We start from the raw sequence: 23,476 nt of genomic DNA on the forward strand, positions 1-23,476 counted from the left end.
TAGGACTATATTACTAGTGATATGGACTGGAATAGGACTATATTACTAGTCATATGGACTGGAATAGGACTATATTACTAGTGATATCGACTGGAATAGGACTATATTACTAGTGATATGGAATAGGACTATATTACTAGTGATATGGACTGGAATAGGACTATATTACTAGTGATGTGGACTAGAATAGGACTATATTACTAGTGATATCGACTGGAATAGGACTATATTACTAGTGATATGGACTGGAATAGGACTATATTACTAGTGATATGGACTGGAATAGGACTATATTACTAGTGATATGGAATAGGACTATATTACTAGTGATATGGACTGGAATAGGACTATATTACTAGTGATATGGACTGGAATAGGACTATATTACTAGTGATATGGACTGGAATAGGACTATATTACTAGTGATATCGACTGGAATAGGACTATATTACTAGTGATATAGAATAGGACTATATTACTAGTGATATGGACTGGAATAGGACTATATTACTAGTGATGTGGACTAGAATAGGACTATATTACTAGTGATATGGAATAAGACTATATTACTAGTGATATGGACTGGAATAGGACTATATTACTAGTGATATGGACTGGAATAGGACTATATTACTAGTGATATGGACTGGAATAGGACTATATTATTAGTGATGTGGACTGGAATAGGACTATATTACTAGTGATATTGACTGGAATAGGACTATATTACTAGTGATATGGACTATAGTAGGACTATATTACTAGTGATGTCTACTGGAATAGGACTATATTACTAGTGATATGGACTGGAATAGGACTATATTACTAGTGATATGGACTGGAATAGGACTATATTACTAGTGATATGGACTGGAATAGGACTATATTACTAGTGATATGGACTGGAATAGGACTATATTACTAGTGATATCGACTGGAATAGGACTATATTACTAGTGATATGGAATAGGACTATATTACTAGTGATATGGACTGGAATAGGACTATATTACTAGTGATGTGGACTAGAATAGGACTATATTACTAGTGATATCGACTGGAATAGGACTATATTACTAGTGATATGGAATAGGACTATATTACTAGTGATATGGACTGGAATAGGACTATATTACTAGTGATATGGACTGGAATAGGACTATATTACTAGTGATATGGACTGGAATAGGACTATATTACTAGTGATGTGGACTAGAATAGGACTATATTACTAGTGATATCGACTGGAATAGGACTATATTACTAGTGATATGGAATAGGACTTTATTACTAGTGATATGGACTGGAATAGGACTATATTACTAGTGATATGGACTGGAATAGGACTATATTACTAGTCATATGGACTGGAATAGGACTATATTACTAGTGATATCGACTGGAATAGGACTATATTACTAGTGATATGGAATAGGACTATATTACTAGTGATATGGACTGGAATAGGACTATATTACTAGTGATGTGGACTAGAATAGGACTATATTACTAGTGATATCGACTGGAATAGGACTATATTACTAGTGATATGGACTGGAATAGGACTATATTACTAGTGATATGGACTGGAATAGGACTATATTACTAGTGATATGGAATAGGACTATATTACTAGTGATATGGACTGGAATAGGACTATATTACTAGTGATATGGACTGGAATAGGACTATATTACTAGTGATATGGACTGGAATAGGACTATATTACTAGTGATATCGACTGGAATAGGACTATATTACTAGTGATATAGAATAGGACTATATTACTAGTGATATGGACTGGAATAGGACTATATTACTAGTGATGTGGACTAGAATAGGACTATATTACTAGTGATATGGAATAAGACTATATTACTAGTGATATGGACTGGAATAGGACTATATTACTAGTGATATGGACTGGAATAGGACTATATTACTAGTGATATGGACTGGAATAGGACTATATTATTAGTGATGTGGACTGGAATAGGACTATATTACTAGTGATATTGACTGGAATAGGACTATATTACTAGTGATATGGACTATAGTAGGACTATATTACTAGTGATGTCTACTGGAATAGGACTATATTACTAGTGATATGGACTGGAATAGGACTATATTACTAGTGATATGGACTGGAATAGGACTATATTACTAGTGATATGGACTGGAATAGGACTATATTACTAGTGATATGGACTGGAATAGGACTATATTACTAGTGATATCGACTGGAATAGGACTATATTACTAGTGATATGGAATAGGACTATATTACTAGTGATATGGACTGGAATAGGACTATATTACTAGTGATGTGGACTAGAATAGGACTATATTACTAGTGATATCGACTGGAATAGGACTATATTACTAGTGATATGGAATAGGACTATATTACTAGTGATATGGACTGGAATAGGACTATATTACTAGTGATATGGACTGGAATAGGACTATATTACTAGTCATATGGACTGGAATAGGACTATATTACTAGTGATATCGACTGGAATAGGACTATATTACTAGTGATATGGAATAGGACTATATTACTAGTGATATGGACTGGAATAGGACTATATTACTAGTGATGTGGACTAGAATAGGACTATATTACTAGTGATATCGACTGGAATAGGACTATATTACTAGTGATATGGACTGGAATAGGACTATATTACTAGTGATATGGACTGGAATAGGACTATATTACTAGTGATATGGAATAGGACTATATTACTAGTGATATGGACTGGAATAGGACTATATTACTAGTGATATGGACTGGACTAGGACTATATTACTAGTGATATGGACTGGAATAGGACTATATTACTAGTGATATCGACTGGAATAGGACTATATTACTAGTGATATGGACTGGAATAGGACTATATTACTAGTGATGTGGACTAGAATAGGACTATATTACTAGTGATATCGACTGGAATAGGACTATATTACTAGTGATATGGAATAGGACTATATTACTAGTGATATGGACTGGAATAGGACTATATTACTAGTGATATGGACTGGAATAGGACTATATTACTAGTCATATGGACTGGAATAGGACTATATTACTAGTGATATCGACTGGAATAGGACTATATTACTAGTGATATGAAATAGGACTATATTACTAGTGATATGGACTGGAATAGGACTATATTACTAGTGATGTGGACTAGAATAGGACTATATTACTAGTGATATCGACTGGAATAGGACTATATTACTAGTGATATGGACTGGAATAGGACTATATTACTAGTGATATGGACTGGAATAGGACTATATTACTAGTGATATGGACTGGAATAGGACTATATTACTAGTGATATGGACTGGAATAGGACTATATTACTAGTGATATCGACTGGAATAGGACTATATTACTAGTGATATGGACTGGAATAGGACAATGTTACTAGTGATATGGACTGGAATAGGACTATATTACTAGTGATATGGACTGGAATAGGACTATATTACTAGTGATATGGACTGGAATATGACTATATTACTAGTGATATGGACTGGAATAGGACAATATTACTAGTGATATGGACTGGAATAGGACTATATTACTAGTGATATGGACTGTAATAGGACTATATTATTAGTGATATGGACTAGAATAGGACTATATTACTAGTGATATGGAATGGGACTATATTACTAGTGATATTGACTGGAATAGGACTATATTACTAGTGATGTGGACTGGAATAGGACTATATTACTAGTGATATGGAATAGGACTATATTACTAGTGATGTGGACTAGAATAGGACTATATTACTAGTGATATGGAATAAGACTATATTACTAGTGATATGGACTGGAATAGGACTATATTACTAGTGATATTGACTGGAATAGGACTATATTACTAGTGATATGGACTATAGTAGGACTATATTACTAGTGATGTGGACTGGAATAGGACTATATTACTAGTGATATGGACTGGAATAGGACTATATTACTAGTGATATGGACTGGAATAGGACTATATTACTAGTGATATGGACTGGAATAGGACTATATTACTAGTGATATGGACTGGAATAGGACTATATTACTAGTGATATCGACTGGAATAGGACTATATTACTAGTGATATGGAATAGGACTATATTACTAGTGATATGGACTGGAATAGGACTATATTACTAGTGATGTGGACTAGAATAGGACTATATTACTAGTGATATCGACTGGAATAGGACTATATTACTAGTGATATGGAATAGGACTTTATTACTAGTGATATGGACTGGAATAGGACTATATTACTAGTGATATGGACTGGAATAGGACTATATTACTAGTCATATGGACTGGAATAGGACTATATTACTAGTGATATCGACTGGAATAGGACTATATTACTAGTGATATGGAATAGGACTATATTACTAGTGATATGGACTGGAATAGGACTATATTACTAGTGATGTGGACTAGAATAGGACTATATTACTAGTGATATCGACTGGAATAGGACTATATTACTAGTGATATGGACTGGAATAGGACTATATTACTAGTGATATGGACTGGAATAGGACTATATTACTAGTGATATGGAATAGGACTATATTACTAGTGATATGGACTGGAATAGGACTATATTACTAGTGATATGGACTGTAATAGGACTATATTACTAGTGATATGGACTGGAATAGGACTATATTACTAGTGATATCGACTGGAATAGGACTATATTACTAGTGATATAGAATAGGACTATATTACTAGTGATGTGGACTAGAATAGGACTATATTACTAGTGATATGGAATAAGACTATATTACTAGTGATATGGACTGGAATAGGACTATATTACTAGTGATATGGACTGGAATAGGACTATATTACTAGTGATATGGACTGGAATAGGACTATATTATTAGTGATGTGGACTGGAATAGGACTATATTACTAGTGATATTGACTGGAATAGGACTATATTACTAGTGATATGGACTATAGTAGGACTATATTACTAGTGATGTCTACTGGAATAGGACTATATTACTAGTGATATGGACTGGAATAGGACTATATTACTAGTGATATGGACTGGAATAGGACTATATTACTAGTGATATGGACTGGAATAGGACTATATTACTAGTCATATGGACTGGAATAGGACTATATTACTAGTGATATCGACTGGAATAGGACTATATTACTAGTGATATGGAATAGGACTATATTACTAGTGATATGGACTGGAATAGGACTATATTACTAGTGATGTGGACTAGAATAGGACTATATTACTAGTGATATCGACTGGAATAGGACTATATTACTAGTGATATGGACTGGAATAGGACTATATTACTAGTGATATGGACTGGAATAGGACTATATTACTAGTGATATGGAATAGGACTATATTACTAGTGATATGGACTGGAATAGGACTATATTACTAGTGATATGGACTGTAATAGGACTATATTACTAGTGATATGGACTGGAATAGGACTATATTACTAGTGATATCGACTGGAATAGGACTATATTACTAGTGATATAGAATAGGACTATATTACTAGTGATGTGGACTAGAATAGGACTATATTACTAGTGATATGGAATAAGACTATATTACTAGTGATATGGACTGGAATAGGACTATATTACTAGTGATATGGACTGGAATAGGACTATATTACTAGTGATATGGACTGGAATAGGACTATATTATTAGTGATGTGGACTGGAATAGGACTATATTACTAGTGATATTGACTGGAATAGGACTATATTACTAGTGATATGGACTATAGTAGGACTATATTACTAGTGATGTCTACTGGAATAGGACTATATTACTAGTGATATGGACTGGAATAGGACTATATTACTAGTGATATGGACTGGAATAGGACTATATTACTAGTGATATGGACTGGAATAGGACTATATTACTAGTGATATGGACTGGAATAGGACTATATTACTAGTGATATCGACTGGAATAGGACTATATTACTAGTGATATGGAATAGGACTATATTACTAGTGATATGGACTGGAATAGGACTATATTACTAGTGATGTGGACTAGAATAGGACTATATTACTAGTGATATCGACTGGAATAGGACTATATTACTAGTGATATGGAATAGGACTATATTACTAGTGATATGGACTGGAATAGGACTATATTACTAGTGATGTGGACTGGAATAGGACTATATTACTAGTGATATGGACTGGAATAGGACTATATTACTAGTGATATCGACTGGAATAGGACTATATTACTAGTGATATGGAATAGGACTATATTACTAGTGATATGGACTGGAATAGGACTATATTACTAGTGATGTGGACTGGAATAGGACTATATTACTAGTGATATCGACTGGAATAGGACTATATTACTAGTGATATGGAATAGGACTATATTACTAGTGATATGGACTGGAATAGGACTATATTACTAGTGATATGGACTGGAATAGGACTATATTACTAGTGATATGGACTGGAATAGGACTATATTACTAGTGATATGGACTGGAATAGGACTATATTACTAGTGATATGGACTGGAATAGGACTATATTACTAGTGATATCGACTGGAATAGGACTATATTACTAGTGATATCGACTGGAATAGGACTATATTACTAGTGATATGGACTGGAATAGGACTATATTACTAGTGATATCGACTGGAATAGGACTATATTACTAGTGATATGGAATAGGACTATATTACCAGTGATATGGACTGGAATAGGACTATATTACTAGTTATGTGGACTAGAATAGGACTATATTACTAGTGATATCGACTGAATAGGACTATATTACTAGTGATATGGACTGGAATAGGACTATATTACTAGTGATATGGACTGGAATAGGACTATATTACTAGTGATATGGACTGGAATAGGACTATATTACTAGTGATATCGACTGGAATAGGACTATATTACTAGTGATATGGAATAGGACTATATTACTAGTGATATGGACTGGAATAGGACTATATTACTAGTGATGTGGACTGGAATAGGACTATATTACTAGTGATATCGACTGGAATAGGACTATATTACTAGTGATATGGAATAGGACTATATTACTAGTGATATGGACTGGAATAGGACTATATTACTAGTGATATGGACTGGAATAAGACTATATTACTAGTGATATGGACTGGAATAGGACTATATTACTAGCGATATGGACTGGAATAGGACTTTATTACTAGTGATATGGACTGGAATAGGACTATATTACTAGTGATATCGACTGGAATAGGACTATATTACTAGTGATATGGAATAGGACTATATTACTAGTGATATGGACTGGAATAGGACTATATTACTAGTGATGTGGACTAGAATAGGACTATATTACTAGTGATATTGATTGGAATAGTACTATATTACTAGTGATATGGACTGGAATGGGACTATATTACTAGTGATATGGACTGGAATATGACTATATTACTAGTGATATGGACTGTAATAGGACAATATTACTAGTGATATGGACTGGAATAGGACTATATTACTAGTGATATGGACTGGAATAGGACTATATTACTAGTGATATGGACTGTAATAGGACTATATTATTAGTGATATGGACTAGAATAGGACTATATTACTAGTGATATGGAATGGGACTATATTACTAGTGATATTGACTGGAATAGGACTATATTACTAGTGATATGGAAGAGGACTATATGACTAGTGATATGGACTGGAATAGGACTATATTACTAGTGATATCGACTGGAATAGGACTATATTACTAGTGATATGGAATAGGACTATATTACTAGTGATATGGAATAGGACTATATTACTAGTGATATGGACTGGAATATGACTATATTACTAGTGATATGGACTGGAATAGGACAATATTACTAGTGATATGGACTGGAATAGGACTATATTACTAGTGATATGGACTGTAATAGGACTATATTATTAGTGATATGGACTAGAATAGGACTATATTACTAGTGATATGGAATGGGACTATATTACTAGTGATATTGACTGGAATAGGACTATATTACTAGTGATGTGGACTGGAATAGGACTATATTACTAGTGATATGGACTGGAATAGGACTATATTACTAGTGATGTGGACTAGAATAGGACTATATTACTAGTGATATGGAATAAGACTATATTACTAGTGATATGGACTGGAATAGGACTATATTACTAGTGATATGGACTGGAATAGGACTATATTACTAGTGATATGGACTGGAATAGGACTATATTATTAGTGATGTGGACTGGAATAGGACTATATTACTAGTGATATGGACTATAGTAGGACTATATTACTAGTGATGTCTACTGGAATAGGACTATATTACTAGTGATATGGACTGGAATAGGACTATATTACTAGTGATATGGACTGGAATAGGACTATATTACTAGTGATATGGACTGGAATAGGACTATATTACTAGTGATATGGACTGGAATAGGACTATATTACTAGTGATATCGACTGGAATAGGACTATATTACTAGTGATATGGAATAGGACTATATTACTAGTGATATGGACTGGAATAGGACTATATTACTAGTGATGTGGACTAGAATAGGACTATATTACTAGTGATATCGACTGGAATAGGACTATATTACTAGTGATATGGAATAGGACTATATTACTAGTGATATGGACTGGAATAGGACTATATTACTAGTGATATGGACTGGAATAGGACTATATTACTAGTCATATGGACTGGAATAGGACTATATTACTAGTGATATCGACTGGAATAGGACTATATTACTAGTGATATGGAATAGGACTATATTACTAGTGATATGGACTGGAATAGGACTATATTACTAGTGATGTGGACTGGAATAGGACTATATTACTAGTGATATGGACTATAGTAGGACTATATTACTAGTGATGTCTACTGGAATAGGACTATATTACTAGTGATATGGACTGGAATAGGACTATATTACTAGTGATATGGACTGGAATAGGACTATATTACTAGTGATATGGACTGGAATAGGACTATATTACTAGTGATATGGACTGGAATAGGACTATATTACTAGTGATATCGACTGGAATAGGACTATATTACTAGTGATATGGAATAGGACTATATTACTAGTGATATGGACTGGAATAGGACTATATTACTAGTGATGTGGACTAGAATAGGACTATATTACTAGTGATATCGACTGGAATAGGACTATATTACTAGTGATATGGAATAGGACTATATTACTAGTGATATGGACTGGAATAGGACTATATTACTAGTGATATGGACTGGAATAGGACTATATTACTAGTCATATGGACTGGAATAGGACTATATTACTAGTGATATCGACTGGAATAGGACTATATTACTAGTGATATGGAATAGGACTATATTACTAGTGATATGGACTGGAATAGGACTATATTACTAGTGATGTGGACTGGAATAGGACTATATTACTAGCTATATGGACTGGAATAGGACTATATTACTAGTGATATCGACTGGAATAGGACTATATTACTAGTGATATGGAATAGGACTATATTACTAGTGATATGGACTGGAATAGGACTATATTACTAGTGATGTGGACTGGAATAGGACTATATTACTAGTGATATCGACTGGAATAGGACTATATTACTAGTGATATGGAATAGGACTATATTACTAGTGATATGGACTGGAATAGGACTATATTACTAGTGATATGGACTGGAATAGGACTATATTACTAGTGATATGGACTGGAATAGGACTATATTACTAGTGATATGGACTGGAATAGGACTATATTACTAGTGATATGGACTGGAATAGGACTATATTACTAGTGATATCGACTGGAATAGGACTATATTACTAGTGATATCGACTGGAATAGGACTATATTACTAGTGATATGGACTGGAATAGGACTATATTACTAGTGATATCGACTGGAATAGGACTATATTACTAGTGATATGGAATAGGACTATATTACCAGTGATATGGACTGGAATAGGACTATATTACTAGTGATATGGACTGGAATAGGACTATATTACTAGTGATGTGGACTAGAATAGGACTATATTACTAGTGATATTGATTGGAATAGTACTATATTACTAGTGATATGGACTGGAATGGGACTATATTACTAGTGATATGGACTGGAATATGACTATATTACTAGTGATATGGACTGTAATAGGACAATATTACTAGTGATATGGACTGGAATAGGACTATATTACTAGTGATATGGACTGGAATAGGACTATATTACTAGTGATATGGACTGTAATAGGACTATATTATTAGTGATATGGACTAGAATAGGACTATATTACTAGTGATATGGAATGGGACTATATTACTAGTGATATTGACTGGAATAGGACTATATTACTAGTGATATGGAAGAGGACTATATGACTAGTGATATGGACTGGAATAGGACTATATTACTAGTGATATCGACTGGAATAGGACTATATTACTAGTGATATGGAATAGGACTATATTACTAGTGATATGGAATAGGACTATATTACTAGTGATATGGACTGGAATATGACTATATTACTAGTGATATGGACTGGAATAGGACAATATTACTAGTGATATGGACTGGAATAGGACTATATTACTAGTGATATGGACTGTAATAGGACTATATTATTAGTGATATGGACTAGAATAGGACTATATTACTAGTGATATGGAATGGGACTATATTACTAGTGATATTGACTGGAATAGGACTATATTACTAGTGATGTGGACTGGAATAGGACTATATTACTAGTGATATGGACTGGAATAGGACTATATTACTAGTGATGTGGACTAGAATAGGACTATATTACTAGTGATATGGAATAAGACTATATTACTAGTGATATGGACTGGAATAGGACTATATTACTAGTGATATGGACTGGAATAGGACTATATTACTAGTGATATGGACTGGAATAGGACTATATTATTAGTGATGTGGACTGGAATAGGACTATATTACTAGTGATATGGACTATAGTAGGACTATATTACTAGTGATGTCTACTGGAATAGGACTATATTACTAGTGATATGGACTGGAATAGGACTATATTACTAGTGATATGGACTGGAATAGGACTATATTACTAGTGATATGGACTGGAATAGGACTATATTACTAGTGATATGGACTGGAATAGGACTATATTACTAGTGATATCGACTGGAATAGGACTATATTACTAGTGATATGGAATAGGACTATATTACTAGTGATATGGACTGGAATAGGACTATATTACTAGTGATGTGGACTAGAATAGGACTATATTACTAGTGATATCGACTGGAATAGGACTATATTACTAGTGATATGGAATAGGACTATATTACTAGTGATATGGACTGGAATAGGACTATATTACTAGTGATATGGACTGGAATAGGACTATATTACTAGTCATATGGACTGGAATAGGACTATATTACTAGTGATATCGACTGGAATAGGACTATATTACTAGTGATATGGAATAGGACTATATTACTAGTGATATGGACTGGAATAGGACTATATTACTAGTGATGTGGACTGGAATAGGACTATATTACTAGTGATATGGACTATAGTAGGACTATATTACTAGTGATGTCTACTGGAATAGGACTATATTACTAGTGATATGGACTGGAATAGGACTATATTACTAGTGATATGGACTGGAATAGGACTATATTACTAGTGATATGGACTGGAATAGGACTATATTACTAGTGATATGGACTGGAATAGGACTATATTACTAGTGATATCGACTGGAATAGGACTATATTACTAGTGATATGGAATAGGACTATATTACTAGTGATATGGACTGGAATAGGACTATATTACTAGTGATGTGGACTAGAATAGGACTATATTACTAGTGATATCGACTGGAATAGGACTATATTACTAGTGATATGGAATAGGACTATATTACTAGTGATATGGACTGGAATAGGACTATATTACTAGTGATATGGACTGGAATAGGACTATATTACTAGTCATATGGACTGGAATAGGACTATATTACTAGTGATATCGACTGGAATAGGACTATATTACTAGTGATATGGAATAGGACTATATTACTAGTGATATGGACTGGAATAGGACTATATTACTAGTGATGTGGACTGGAATAGGACTATATTACTAGCTATATGGACTGGAATAGGACTATATTACTAGTGATATCGACTGGAATAGGACTATATTACTAGTGATATGGAATAGGACTATATTACTAGTGATATGGACTGGAATAGGACTATATTACTAGTGATGTGGACTGGAATAGGACTATATTACTAGTGATATCGACTGGAATAGGACTATATTACTAGTGATATGGAATAGGACTATATTACTAGTGATATGGACTGGAATAGGACTATATTACTAGTGATATGGACTGGAATAGGACTATATTACTAGTGATATGGACTGGAATAGGACTATATTACTAGTGATATGGACTGGAATAGGACTATATTACTAGTGATATGGACTGGAATAGGACTATATTACTAGTGATATCGACTGGAATAGGACTATATTACTAGTGATATCGACTGGAATAGGACTATATTACTAGTGATATGGACTGGAATAGGACTATATTACTAGTGATATCGACTGGAATAGGACTATATTACTAGTGATATGGAATAGGACTATATTACCAGTGATATGGACTGGAATAGGACTATATTACTAGTTATGTGGACTAGAATAGGACTATATTACTAGTGATATCGACTGAATAGGACTATATTACTAGTGATATGGACTGGAATAGGACTATATTACTAGTGATATGGACTGGAATAGGACTATATTACTAGTGATATGGACTGGAATAGGACTATATTACTAGTGATATCGACTGGAATAGGACTATATTACTAGTGATATGGAATAGGACTATATTACTAGTGATATGGACTGGAATAGGACTATATTACTAGTGATGTGGACTGGAATAGGACTATATTACTAGTGATATCGACTGGAATAGGACTATATTACTAGTGATATGGAATAGGACTATATTACTAGTGATATGGACTGGAATAGGACTATATTACTAGTGATATGGACTGGAATAAGACTATATTACTAGTGATATGGACTGGAATAGGACTATATTACTAGCGATATGGACTGGAATAGGACTTTATTACTAGTGATATGGACTGGAATAGGACTATATTACTAGTGATATCGACTGGAATAGGACTATATTACTAGTGATATGGAATAGGACTATATTACTAGTGATATGGACTGGAATAGGACTATATTACTAGTGATGTGGACTAGAATAGGACTATATTACTAGTGATATTGATTGGAATAGTACTATATTACTAGTGATATGGACTGGAATGGGACTATATTACTAGTGATATGGACTGGAATATGACTATATTACTAGTGATATGGACTGTAATAGGACAATATTACTAGTGATATGGACTGGAATAGGACTATATTACTAGTGATATGGACTGGAATAGGACTATATTACTAGTGATATGGACTGTAATAGGACTATATTATTAGTGATATGGACTAGAATAGGACTATATTACTAGTGATATGGAATGGGACTATATTACTAGTGATATTGACTGGAATAGGACTATATTACTAGTGATATGGACTATAGTAGGACTATATTACTAGTGATATGGAAGAGGACTATATGACTAGTGATATGGACTGGAATAGGACTATATTACTAGTGATATCGACTGGAATAGGACTATATTACTAGTGATATGGAATAGGACTATATTACTAGTGATATGGAATAGGACTATATTACTAGTGATATGGACTGGAATATGACTATATTACTAGTGATATGGACTGGAATAGGACAATATTACTAGTGATATGGACTGGAATAGGACTATATTACTAGTGATATGGACTGTAATAGGACTATATTATTAGTGATATGGACTAGAATAGGACTATATTACTAGTGATATGGAATGGGACTATATTACTAGTGATATTGACTGGAATAGGACTATATTACTAGTGATGTGGACTGGAATAGGACTATATTACTAGTGATATGGACTGGAATAGGACTATATTACTAGTGATGTGGACTGGAATAGGACTATATTACTAGTGATATGGAATAGGACTATATTACTAGTGATGTGGACTAGAATAGGACTATATTACTAGTGATATGGAATAAGACTATATTACTATTGATATGGACTGGAATAGGACTATATTACTAGTGATATGGACTGGAATAGGACTATATTACTAGTGATATGGACTGGAATAGGACTATATTACTAGTGATATCGATTGGAATAGGACTATATTACTAGTGATATGGAATACGACTATATTACTATTGATATGGACTGGAATAGGACTATATTACTAGTGATATTGACTGGAATAGGACTATATTACTAGTGATGTGGACTGGAATAGGACTATATTACTAGTGATATTGACTGGAATAGGACTATATTATTAGTGATGTGGACTGGAATAGGACTATATTACTAGTGATATGGAATAGGACTATATTACTAGTGATGTGGACTGGAATAGGACTATATTACTAGTGATATGGACTATAGTAGGACTATATTACTAGTGATGTGGACTGGAATAGGACTATATTACTAGTGATATGGACTGGAATAGGACTATATTACTAGTGATGTGGACTGGAATAGGACTATATTACTAGTGATATTGACTGGAATAGGACTATATTATTAGTGATGTGGACTGGAATAGGACTATATTACTAGTGATGTGGACTGGAATAGGACTATATTACTAGTGATGTGGACTGGAATAGGACTATATTACTAGTGATATGGAATAGGACTATATTACTAGTGATGTGGACTGGAATAGGACTATATTACTAGTGATATGGACTATAGTAGGACTATATTACTAGTGATGTGGACTGGAATAGGACTATATTACTAGTGATGTAGACTATAGTAGGACTATATCATCTCACTAACTGTTATTAGATGTATATCCAAACAGTCAACATGACTGATAGGTATTTCATTCTGCATATTCACACAATGACTAAACCCTCCTTGATCTTTCCACAGTGGTAATCAGGAGAGGGTGGGTTCACCGTGTCTGTCCATGAAGAGTGATTGGTCCATGGACAGGCCCATTATGTTTGGAAAAGATGCCAGGTAAGTGAAAAACAGCTTCCACATTCTTGTAAATCTAGTAGTTAAACTCCTGTATAATAGTCTTTAAAACAGCTTCCACATTCCTGTAAATCTAGTAGGTTAGCTCCTGTATAATAGTCTTTAAAACAGCTACCACATTTCTCTACCACATTGTGTACAGTGAGCTGACAGCCAGTCTACTGACAGAGGACCACTTCAGATGTTCAGTGTGTACAGAGGTTCTCAAAGAGCCAGTCTCCATCCCCTGTGGACACAGTTACTGCAGACGTTGCATTGAGACCTTCTGGAACCAGACAGACTACTACTGCCCCCAGTGCAGAAAGAGATTCAGAACCCGTCCTGACCTCCTCACTAACTCAGCCTTGGAGAAAGTGATTGAGAAACTCCACCAGGCAGGGTTCAAGGTCCCTGCTCTTCCCAAGCACTGCTACGCTGGACCTGGAGATGTGGCCTGTGATTTCTGCACTGAGAAACAGCTCAAAGCTGTGAAGTCCTGTCTGACCTGCACTGCCTCCTACTGTGAGAGTCATGTCAGACATCACTACACCGTAGCAGCTCTACAGAGACACACCCTGGTGGAGGTGTCTGGAAACCTGGAGCAGAAACTGTGCCAGCTGCACCACAGAGCTCTGGAGGTCTTCTGTAAGACAGACCATGTTTCTGTTTGTCTGGTGTGTGCCTTGCAGGACCACAGAAACCATGATGTCATAAAGAATGAGAGAGATACAAAAGAGGTGGGTGTGTCTATAGTCTGGACTAGTGTTGTGTGATTGTGTCCATAATGTCCTTTTTAACTCCTTACAGATCATTGGGACGCTAGCGTCTCACCTCGACAACATCTTGTGAAATTGCAGAGCGAGAAATAAAAATGACAGAAAGTCATATTTAACATTCATGTAAATACAAGTGTCATACATCAGTTAAAAGCTTAACTTCTTGTTAATCCAGCCGCTGTGTCAGATTTCAAAAAGGCTTTATGGCGAAAGCACACCATGCGATTATCTGAGGACAGCGCCCAGCACACAAAAGCATTAAAATAATTTTCCAACCAGGCAGATGCACCACGAAAGTCAGAAATTGCGATATAATAAATGCCTTACCTTTTGAAGATCTTCTACTGTTGGCACTCCAAAAGGTCACAGCTACATCACAAATGGTCATTTTGTTCGATAAAGTCCTTCTTTATATCCCCAAAAACTCAGTTTAGCTGGCGCACTTCATTCAATAATTCACCGGTTTCCCTCCTTCAAAACACATACAAATTGAATCCCAAACGTTACCAATTAACTTCTCCAAGTGAAACAGCATTTATAATCAAACCTCAGGTACCCTAATACGTAAATAAAAAATTGAATTTAAGATGGAGAATTGTTATTGTCATTACCGGAGATAAACAACAAAGTACGCACATTCATCAGAATGCGTAACAAACACTACAGCCAAAATGGTAGCCACTTACAAAAACTACAAATTCTATCTCATATTTCCAAAAACAAGTCTGAAACTCTTTCTAATGACTGTTGACATCTAGTGGAAGCCCCAAGAACTGCAATCTGGGAGGTTTTCCCTTCATATTAAAAATGACAGCCATAGGAATCAATGGTGGGCTGAATTTTTTTATTTTCTGGATGGTTTGTCCTCGGGTTTTCAGCTGCCATATTAGTGGGCGGCAGGGTAGCCTAGTGGTTAGAGCGTTGGACTAGTAACCGAAAGGTTGAAAGTTCAAATCCCCGAGCTGACAAGGTCGTCCTGAACAGGCAGTTCATTGAAAATAAGAATTTGTTAACTGACTTGCCTAGTAAAAAAATTATATGAAAATCTTAGCTTCTGGGAGTAACAGGCAGTTTACTTTGGGCACGCTTACTGACTAGCCCAAAGAGGATAACTTATTGTTAATCCATTGTCAGATTTAAAAAAAGGCTTTATGGCGAAAGCATACCATGCGATTATCTGAGGACAGCGCCCCGCACACAAAAGCATTACATACATTTTCCAACCAAGCAAAGGCGTCACAAAAGTCAGAAATAGCTATAAAATATATCACTTACCTTTGAAGATCTTCATGTGGTTGCAATCAGTCCCAGTTACATTAAATGGTCATTTTGTTCAATAAATTCCTTCTTTATGAAAGTCAGTTTCATTGGCGCGCTAGACTCAATATTCCACCGGTTTGCATCGTATAAAATGCATACAAATGAATCCCGTAAGTTACCAATAAACTTCTTCCAAACATAGCAAACAACGTTCCTAATCAATCCTCCTTATGTAAATAAACAATGACATTTAAGACGGAGAATACCGGAGACCATTACCGGAGATAAATAACGAAGTACGCGCACTCACCGGAACGCGCAACAAACACTACAGCCAAAATGGGAGACACTTACTAAAACTATAAATTCTAGCTCATTTTTCAAAAAACATGCCTGAAACTCTTTCTAAAGACTGTTGACATCTAGTGGAAGCCCTAGGAACTGCAATCTGGGAGGTTTTCCTGTTATATTCCCAATGACAGCCATAGGAGTCAAGGGTGAGCTGAATTTTTTTTTTCTGGATGGATTGTCCTCAGGTTTTCGCCTGCGATATCAGTTCTCTTATACTCACAGACATTATCTTAACAGTTCTGGAAACGTTCGAGTGTTTTCTATCCAATACTACCAATTATATGCATATCCTAGCTTCTGGACCTGAGTAACAGGCAGTTTACCTTGGGCACCTCATTCATCCAAACTTCCAAATACTGCCCCCTAGCCCAAATAAGTTATTAATCTCATCCATTAGGATGTAGCATTAAACAACATTGAGGACAAGCAGTCACTTGTACACGTTGTTTCCTATGCTGTTCTGGTTTAGAATTCAGTCACCTGAATCTGGAAGTATAACACATTGAGCTTCTGAGCTTCTGTACTGCATTATATTACTGTAATGATCAATTATCTTCTGTCCTGTATTATATTACTGTAATGATCAATTATTTTCTGTCCTGTATTATATTACTGTAATTATCTATTCTCTTCTGTCTTGTATTATATTACTGTAATTATCAATTCTCTTCTGTCCTGTATTATATTACTGTAATTATCTATTCTCTTCTGTCTTGTATTATATTACTGTAATTATCTATTCTCTTCTGTCTTGTATTATATTACTGTAATTATCTATTCTCTTCTGTCCTGTATTATATTACTGTAATTATCTATTCTCTTCTGTCCTGTATTATATTACTGTAATTATTTATTCTCTTCTGTCAAGACAAAAATCACAAATCAAGACCAACAGGCTGCATTAAGATCGGAAACAAAATTGCAGAGAGATCTCCAACAAAAGAAGACGGAACTAACCAACATAATCCAACTGGAACAGGTACCGCATTATAAACCACCTGGAACAGGTACGGTATTATAATCCACCTGGAACAGGTACTGTATTATAATCCACCTGGAACAGGTGCTGTATTATAATCCACCTGGAACAGGTACTGTATTATAATCCACCTGGAACAGGTGCTGTATTATAATCCACCTGGAACAGGTACTGTATTATAATCCACCTGGAACAGGTGCTGTATTATAATCCACCTGGAACAGGTACTGTATTATAATCCACCTGGAACAGGTACTGTATTATAATCCACCTGGAACAGGTACTGTATTATAATCCACCTGGAACAGGTACTGTATTATAATCCACCTGGAACAGGTGCTGTATTATAATCCACCTGGAACAGGTACTGTATTATAATCCACCTGGAACAGGTACTGTATTATAATCCACCTGGAACAGGTACTGTATTATAATCCACCTGGAACAGGTGCTGTATTATAATCCACCTGGAACAGGTACTGTATTATAATCCACCTGGAACAGGTACTGTATTATAATCCACCTGGAACAGGTACTGTATTATAATCCACCTGGAACAGGTGCTGTATTATAATCCACCTGGAACAGGTACTGTATTATAATCCACCTGGAACAGGTGCTGTATTATAATCCACCTGGAACAGGTACTGTATTATAATCCACCTGGAACAGGTACTGTATTATAATCCACCTGGAACAGGTGCTGTATTATAATCCACCTGGAACAGGTACTGTATTATAATCCACCTGGAACAGGTACTGTATTATAATCCACCTGGAACAGGTGCTGTACGATAGATAATCCTGTATTATGTCGGCAACTTCATAGATCGATTAATTATCACAACTCTTTTCTCATGTTAAAACTCTCTGGTGAATTATCACAACTATTTTCTCATCATGTTAAATCTATTTGTCTCTCAGACTTTAGAGAAAGCTACCTGGGAACTGACGTATCATACAAAACATTTCTACAGAGGCTTTGGCGATGTTCTTACCAAAGGTGAGTTAAATTACTGCTGAATGAATACCTTCAATAATGTATAACAACATGTTATGATGTGTTTTCTGTTATTGTCAGACTGGACAACAGACAGTGTTGTGGTGGCTGCCCTCGGTCGTCCTTTAGACCTGTACCACAACATGTTATCATGTGTTTTCTCTCCTGTGATTGTCAGACTGGACAGCAGACAGTGTTGTGGTGGCTGCCCTCGGTCGTCCTTTAGACCTGTACCACAACATGTTATCATGTGTTTTCTCTCCTGTGATTGTCAGACTGGACAGCAGACAGTGTTGTGGTGGCTGCCCTCGGTCGTCCCTTAGATCTTGGGATGTTGTATGACTGCCGCAATGAATCATTTTGTTCAGGTACTGTATGCTTTTCCAGTTTTAAAGACTTCAAAGTGTTGTGGATGTAGTTATAGTTTCTACTGCTTAGTGTCCCAGTGTTTAATGTGTTGTAAGAAAACACAATAAAAGTTATCTGTGATAGATGGGGCAAGCAGTTTCATTGAGTCTTATCTGGTTATAGCTGTGACTCAACATTACATTCCAAGTCATTGGTTTTATCAGATTAATCAATTAAGGTTAATGACTTATGGTTTGTTGAAGGTTGTGAAATGTAAAGTTATTTAGTAACCTACTTTTACCCAATTTAATAATTGAAAAGTCTGAGATTCTTCAGGTAATTCAAGTTTCTTATGTCCTTAGATGTTTTTTTGTGGAACAACAACACCATTGCTTCAATGCAGCTGTCCCTCCCTCGGACTCACACAGAGGTGAAGTGTATTGAAGGAGACTCCTTACAGGACAGATTCAGGGCTCTGGATGTGACCGCTCCTCTCAGAGCCAGTGTCCTGTCTGGACTGGTGGAGGTTGGTGGTGCTGCTGGATACCTGAACCATCCTGTTCAGTCCACACTGCAGGACCGGGTCACTCTACAGTACAGAACCACTACCAGACTGGACATGCTCAGTCACAGGGTGCTTCAGGAGGAGACAGTCAGAACACAACGAAAGGCAACTCATGTGGTCATGGCTGTTCTCTATGGAGCTCAAGCATTCTTTATCTTTGACAGCAAACACATCAACAGACAAATTAATGTAAGACGAGAGAAAACCAAGATGCTAGATGTGATTAAGAAGATGTTCAACACCTTCAATTCAGAAGATATATTCTCAAGTTTGACAGACTCCGAGAAAGTAAACAGTTTGTTGTATCAATGCACCTTACACAGTGACGTAGACCCGACAACCACAATGGATTATGACACAGCAGTAGAGGTGTACCAGTCCCTGCCAAAGCATCTGGGGCAGCGAGGAGAGAAAGCAGTGCCTGTTCGTGTCTGGCTGTACCCTCTGAAGAATCTGGACCATGCAGCGGCTTGTGTTAAATTTGAGATCAGTGAAGACCTGCTGCTCAGAGCTGAGAAAGTTCTGGAACACCTGAGACGGGTCACAATGAGGTGCCAGGACACGATGTCAGACCACACCAATGCCTATGTGATGAAATGGTTCCCTTATGCTAAGGACAAACTGACACAGTTTTCACAGTTACTGTCAGAGTATCAGGTGGAGTTTCAGAAAATACTGGCCAAAGCCACAGAGTTCATTAGAGAAAATGGTGAATCAGGTTTGTTGTGGTTCAGAGAGATTCTGAAGAAACACGATCAGTCACCGTTCACTCCTCAGGCTTTAGACCACTGGCTTCACAATAAGGAAGCTGAGGTGAATGCTGTTAACATCTGCAAAACCAATAACCTCCCCATAGTGAAATCTGAGAAGGAGCTGGAGACAGTCCTTCTAGATTCACAGACAGACAGGGTACTGTGTTTCACTCTGACCTCCCTGGAGGATGAAGATCCATTCCTCTCCACCATGAAGCATTACAAACACTATGTTCCAATGAACAGCGTGAACCAGTCTGATCTCACTGTACAGCAGCACAAACACTCTGTACAAGACAACACCGTGAACCAATCTGGGATCACTGACCTGCAGGAGACACAGGTCAGTCAGAAAATACAATCAGACCTCCGCTTGTTCACCAAATCCTATGAAGTCAGAAGAGATGGAGAGAACATCAAGTTCATAGCAGCAGTTATACCAGATATCAGTGTTCCTGGATCCTCCATTCGTCTGTATCAACAAGGCAGGATCATCACCACCAACTTCCAGCTGGGATTAAAACCTGATCCAGTCCAGGTAGCAGAGATAAAACAGAGCTGTGTCCTCCTGCAGTTTCCACAGTCAACCATCAGAAGACCTGAGAGGTACAGAGTAGAGTACAGAGTCATGACTACTGGTGTTCGCAAGGTTAGCAAACGACCATGGAATGTAGTAGGCTGTAGTAGTAGATGTAGTACCCTGGCTCCTGCAGAAACCTGTCTGGTGCCAGGTCTGAAACCGTTCACACTGTACCAGATCAGGTACTCTGTTATAGAACACTCTGGTATGAGTGACTTTAGCAAGGTCATTGAGGTCAAGACCCTGAGATCCCCGCCTGAACAGCTGTATGTGAATCGTCTAGACAAGGAAACCGTCAAAGTGACTTGGTTCCAGCCAGAGTCTGAAGATGGTGCCTCTGTACTTCACTACAAAGTAGACTATAAAGAGACAGGACTGGAGGGCTGGTCCACCATGGTAACAGAGGGACCTGAATGTTACTGTGATGTAACTCTGAACCTCAGTACCTGCTACAGAGTCAGAGTGTCAGCTGTCTATGGAGAAGGAGACACCAGTGAAACCAGCAGAGAGACAGATGTCCCTGTAAATGGTGAGTTTCTACATAACTATTTACGAATGATGAGGAAACTAACGTTTACCCTGTCCTGACCTAGATAATTATCAAATTAAATGTGAAGATGTTTTACATTAAAGAAGTCCTGACATCTGTAATTGTAATCTTCGTATTCCTACATACAGTATTTTTTACTAGTGTTAATGACTCTATGTAGCTACATGTTTATTATGTGTTAATGACTCTATGTAGCTACATGTTTATTAGTGTTAATGTGACTCTATGTAGCTACATGTTTATTAGTGTTAATATGACTCTATGTAGCTACATGTTTATTAGTGTTAATATGACTCTATGTAGCTACATGTTTATTAGTGTTAATGACTCTATGTAGCTACATGTTTATTAGTGTTAATGACTCTATGTAGCTACATGTTTATTAGTGTTAATGACTCTATGTAGCTACATGTTTATTAGTGTTAATATGACTCTATGTAGCTACATGTTTATTAGTGTTAATGACTCTATGTAGCTACATGTTTATTAGTGTTAATGACTCTATGTAGCTACATGTTTATTAGTGTTAATATGACTCTATGTAGCTACATGTTTATTATGTGTCTATGTAGCTACATGTTTATTAGTGTTAATGACTCTATGTAGCTACATGTTTATTAGTGTTAATGACTCTATGTAGCTACATGTTTATTATGTGTTTATACAGTATATTAGTGTTAATGACTCTATGTAGCTACATGTTTATTAGTGTTAATATGACTCTATGTAGCTACATGTTTATTAGTGTTAATGACTCTATGTAGCTACATGTTTATTAGTGTTAATGACTCTATGTAGCTACATGTTTATTAGTGTTAATGACTCTATGTAGCTACATGTTTATTATGTGTCTATACAGTATATTAGTGTTAATGACTCTATGTAGCTACATGTTTACTAGTGTTAATGACTCTATGTAGCTACATGTTTATTATGACTCTATGTAGCTACATGTTTATTAGTG

General features: G+C 35.8%; 1 protein-coding gene across 8 annotated transcripts in view; it reads left to right on the forward strand.

Annotated features, from left to right (window-relative positions):
• The window catches only part of LOC110514786 (uncharacterized), a 77,398-nt gene that overhangs the window by 39,556 nt on the left and 14,366 nt on the right, over positions 1 to 23,476 (forward strand). For all 8 annotated transcript variants that reach the window (XM_090188248.1, XM_090188247.1, XM_090188251.1 and 5 more), the window contains 6 exons: positions 15,265 to 15,354; positions 15,515 to 16,088; positions 18,607 to 18,717; positions 19,642 to 19,720; positions 19,993 to 20,085; positions 20,428 to 22,491. In XM_090188248.1, coding sequence (XP_090044374.1) covers positions 15,265 to 15,354; positions 15,515 to 16,088; positions 18,607 to 18,717; positions 19,642 to 19,720; positions 19,993 to 20,085; positions 20,428 to 22,491 — 3,011 coding nt within the window. The remainder of the gene's footprint in view (positions 1 to 15,264; positions 15,355 to 15,514; positions 16,089 to 18,606; positions 18,718 to 19,641; positions 19,721 to 19,992; positions 20,086 to 20,427; positions 22,492 to 23,476) is intronic.

Source organism: Oncorhynchus mykiss, chromosome 10 (assembly GCF_057628025.1).
Source record: "Oncorhynchus mykiss isolate SJ-2025 chromosome 10, ASM5762802v1, whole genome shotgun sequence".
In the NCBI taxonomy this organism is placed as follows: Eukaryota; Metazoa; Chordata; class Actinopteri; order Salmoniformes; family Salmonidae; genus Oncorhynchus; species Oncorhynchus mykiss.